Source organism: Ptychodera flava, chromosome 16, assembly GCF_041260155.1.
Source record: "Ptychodera flava strain L36383 chromosome 16, AS_Pfla_20210202, whole genome shotgun sequence".
NCBI classification, from domain to species: Eukaryota; Metazoa; Hemichordata; class Enteropneusta; family Ptychoderidae; genus Ptychodera; species Ptychodera flava.
In genome coordinates this window covers 35,134,324-35,139,272 of record NC_091943.1, presented here as the reverse complement: position 1 = coordinate 35,139,272, position 4,949 = coordinate 35,134,324, and the positions used below count along the sequence as shown (strand labels likewise).

Below are 4,949 nucleotides of genomic sequence, written 5' to 3'. Positions count from 1 at the left end.
CATATTCAAATAGTAAAAATGACGTTTCAAATTCTGTGCTTTACTCTCGCAAACAGTACGTACCAAAACAGCAATTTATTCGGTAATTAAATCAATTTACTCAAATTAGAGCCATCCCCGTGTTCCTGTTAATGGTCGAATCTGCAAATGAAATTGTCATGGATTTTTCTATAAAGTTAAATCTTCGAAATATGAAGGTCAATTCTGATCCATATTGCAACTTTAATGTACTGTGGCAAAATACGCGGCTATTCTCACGATCGGTGTTACATGTAAAACCTTTGGAAGACTAATCTAGTGTTTCTACATAACAATGGTTACCGTTTTGGTGATCTGTACAAGTATTAATTAGTATCATTGAAGGTAGATGAATAATTTCTAAGGTCCAAGAAACAAACTGAAAATGACAATGACAAGAGGGTCATCTTAAACCCGTGACCACTGATTAGTAATGGTACCAGGTATCTAGATTTGGTATTAGTGTATAGTCAAAATTGGCCAAAGTAACAAAGTAGCAAAGTCAGCGTAATTAGGCAAAAATCACCAAATCAGTGTTGTAATTGAAAGCCAGGAATGTTGTTACTCATCATTTTAGAAACACGTGAGTCTTTGCTACTGTCGATATGACTGTCATTAGGTCAAGTCTTCCTTATGGTCTGGTTTCATATTATCAAGCGAAACAAAGCGATAATCACATTTATTTAGCAATCTCCTGAAGGAATCCAACTCACAATTACTCTCTAATTGTTTACTAAAAAGCACAGTTGTAAATGTACTTTAAAACACAGAAAAATATCTTTTTTTGCTATCATGCTAAATTTTGAATATCCACAAAATCGAAATTTTGAAAGATACTGTTGAAATATAATTTCAATTTGATTGTATTTTTAAATTCTGAACAATATTCAAACAAGCAGATTTGGCGACCTGTTTCTATTGTCAAGAAGGTGGTTCTCCCTATTTTTTACTCTTTGTCAAGGAATACAGGGATGTGCGAGCATCCAAGGGTAAATGCAGATAACATCATTATACACTTCTTAATCTCTCTGAACAAAAACATATGAAGACTCTTTGCTTACACGGTACCGCTGCTGGCAAGGCTATGTAATAAGAAAACATCAAATTAGATTTTGAATTCAATATGTATCAGTCTACGAGTTTTCACCATACTGATATTCAACGCTTGTGTGATTTTAATCGGTAAAGTCATGTTATCTTTTAATGTTTTAAATGTCATTAACCGACTCCATTTATGTCACAAGATAGATAACTCGACCAAGCTTTTATCTGCTTTAAAATGCCTTCGCCCTCTGCGTGACCGCACGTACGCCTAAGTTTCAATCAATTTAACGATGACACTTAACATTATTTATAGACATATGTTTACCTTGACGACATAACATATACTCACATGGTGTAATTCAGAATCACGTGATTCACATTTTAGACGTCAGTTCATTCCTGTTACCCCTGTCAAACGCATCGGAAATACAGCGCACGTTTTCGGGGTAGACTACACCTTACACAGAAAAGACAAAGGTAAATATGGGACACAAACTAAGTATAATTTTGTTTACAATCACAAATACTATTTGACCAGTAACTTCCTATAAACAAATTGATGTGTTTGCCAATTTATATATAATTATTCAGATAAGTTATGAGTCGTAAATATGTGGTAATCATCATACAATAATAATGGCATGGAAATCAGGTCCGGGCACTCGCTTACGTTCAGGACAAAGCGTCTAATCGACGTTGTGTGAGTTCCTGCAGCACAGTGACAAGACGAGAAGAACCAAGGTTCATTTTTACAGAATAAATATGATCCAAAAGTGTGTCATTTTTTCTATGCCTATTAAATTGTGTTCTGGTAACTATCTGATGTCTCTACTCATTCCAGATAATGACATCGAAGAACGGTGGCCGCTGCTGCTGCGAATGTCAAGTCAGAAAATTCAGAAAATATAAGAGGATAATGCTTTTCACCGTGTTATCAGCAACAACGGTAATATCATTTTTAATATTTAACTCAATGGCGACCAAACGAAAATTAACTCCCGGAAATGTTCAAATATCGTATACTCCATGGACTACGCGGCGTCCAAAACAAAATCAATTGAACCGAACTCTAGTTGCAGAAACCCTGAAAAGATACGAGACCAGCAGACGGTATGCGAAGAGTGGAATTCGAAAGATAGCGAACAAATGGGGTATAGACGAAGACGTGGTACGGCGAGTTAACGTCCGCGTGACGTCGGCAGAAAGACTCGTAAAGAAATTTACCGATGTCATTCTTACTGGTCGAGAACTTGTCGTCGGGGTAACAGGCGGGTCGATTTCGACAGGGATGGGCGTTGGGAAGCAAGATCTTTACCATAACACGCTGATAAAATTACTACACAAATTAGTAGGTACGAAAGTTACGTTGAGAAATGCTGCTATAGGAGGGACAAGTACGACATTTGCACTTTATTGTCTGCACACATACCTTGACCTGGAACTCGTTGACATCATAATATGGGAATTTGCTTACAACGACTTCGCTCTGAAGGTCGGATGCTCACCACAGGAGCAATTTACAAGAAAAGTTCTCCAGCTTCATAATTGTCCTCAGCTAGTTTATGTTAATTTCCTGACGGGCACGGCTGTAAAGACACGCAACTGTTCTCAAAACAATGATTCTAAATGTAGCCGACCATTAAGTGAACGATACAATATACCGTCAGTCAGCATCCGAGACGATATCTGTGACCAGGTCAAAGCGGGAAACTATATTGATTTACTGAGTCCCTTAGATAAATCTCACCCCGGTGTTAAAATGCATGACCTAATGGCTCTATTCTTATTTGAGCTTTTCTTCGAGGCATATGACAGAGCAATTCGTGAGGTAACACTATCAATGCAATCTTGGGATCAAAACTTCAGTCTCTACCAAACTCCTTTTCCAGTTGAACTTGAAGATAAACATTTGCTGAGACGCAAGCACACAGTAAAATCTCACTGTTATTCAGCACCGATAGCTGAAAGTGGTAACATGAACCCTTTTAAAGTTATCAGTAATCAAAACTGGGATGAACATGTAAAGCATATTGGTTATTTACGTACTGATAAAGAGCTGTATTGGACTTCATTGAATCGGAAGGGCACCATTGTTTTCCAGATTGATATTGACGACTTTGAAAATGGAACTTACGACTTGAAGATTTTAAGTCTTGGTTGTAGGACATGTGGCAGTGCATTTGTTTGGATTGATAACGACATCGGTAACAAGACTAGAATTTCAACTGAATATCAATATGGACACATTAGATTCCATGACGTCATGAGTGGGGTTAAAAGTGGTAAGCATACGGTCAGCGTTCAGGCTGTAGCGAAAACTGTTCAAATAGTAGCAGTTATTGCCGCAAACGAACAAGATTTGTGCCACAAATGCTCCTGAAGCTGGACTACGATTCGTGCCCGAAGATAGTGTATTATTGAAACTGTTAAAGGGTGTGAACCATTGATTGTGGGTGGAGGAAATAAGGGGTAGCGACAGCTTTTTTTCACCCATCGTGGCAGATTTTCTTTTTCAGGGTGCGGTCGAGCAGCTCTTTCTATCTGTACAACAAAGGACAAGACAATTTTGCAGAATAAATTGCGTACATGTTTCAATGTTTTCATTTGTGCAACTTGTAACCTGTAGCATGTTTCTATATCTGATAGGGTAGTACCAGATGAACGATTGATATTCAGATCAGTGAGAAAATATATCAAATAAATAGCATTCAAAAGCTGGTCGACTAGGCAAGCAACAAAAGGGGTAGGCAATATACAAACCCCAAAGTTGCATTTTGATGAAAGGCAAATTGAATCGACAATTTTGTACATTGTAAATTATGGAAGAGATGAATATACATCATTCTTCAAAATGTCAAACTGTGTGAAAGCTGCTGACCTGGATGTAAATTCTGAACAGTCCACTGCTATCGAGGGGCTTTGGAGCCACGCATGAAACATGGATCTGGTATTCATTTTGCTGACGTCGGCGGCAGCTCGAAATATCAAAATCGATTCTTAAAGGGACAGACTGTTTGTCAGTTTGTAATATCTGAAAAAAAATTGACCACCTGGATCAGTGTTGATAAAATTTTCAAAGCAAAACAACGGACCACCGCCATACTCGTTGTCAACAAGAACTAAGCGAGAACCAGAGATTGAGTACTGCCCCCTTAACACTCATTGTTGTAATCCGCCGCACGTAATCATAACATGGCGTGGTTTCGGCTTCTAGTAATCGTTAACTGATACTCTTCTTCGTCTTTGTTTTTCTGTCTATTTTGTAATACTCAATGATGGACCATACCATGAAAAGGGCACTTTTTCTGCTGTTCGTGCAAGGCAAAGATTTTCATACATTCAAATATCGTTGTGAGAGTGTCCAACATCAGCAATGGGCCTACCTGATAGGCGATAATGATCCGAAAGACCACTGAGTTGAATTTTTTTGTGGGTTAATCTTTCTTCCCGTGATAATATTTCAGGTTTGTAAACAACTTGGAATTGATATCGAAAGTTGCCGCTTAGCGAGAATGTGCAACTAACATAATGACAGCATTATCAAGCAGTCAGTTATACAGCGTAGCACATGTCGTGGAGGAGTATTTACCTCCATTGGCATGCGCCATGATTCTAGTGTTTTGTCCCCAGGAAACCATTCGAATAGGGATAGAGGGATAAAATTTTAGTTATTTGTATTCTGAACGTGACCAATACAGACTTTAGAGTTTCCAAAAGGGAAGCTTGGCTGTATCATACACAACATAAATCTGCTCTACCAAAGGGACAGATTCAGTTCAGGTTGAATGGGGCCTCAACGTAGGATTCGATGAACAGCGACCTCTATAATCTCGGTATTTTAATAACTTCGTTTTGCTCCCTAATCTACAACCACCTGTCGCTCAACA

The 4,949-nt window shown here is 38.3% G+C and overlaps 1 protein-coding gene across 1 annotated transcript; it reads left to right on the top strand.

Moving 5' to 3' along the window:
- Window positions 1–1,468: 1,468 nt before the first annotated feature.
- LOC139115030 (uncharacterized) lies at window positions 1,469–3,661 on the top strand. The gene is made up of 2 exons (XM_070676940.1): window positions 1,469–1,539; window positions 1,904–3,661. The coding sequence occupies exon 2, from the start codon at window positions 1,907–1,909 to the stop codon at window positions 3,440–3,442; it is 1,536 nt and encodes a 511-aa protein (XP_070533041.1). The 5' UTR covers window positions 1,469–1,539; window positions 1,904–1,906; the 3' UTR covers window positions 3,443–3,661.
- Window positions 3,662–4,949: the final 1,288 nt, after the last annotated feature.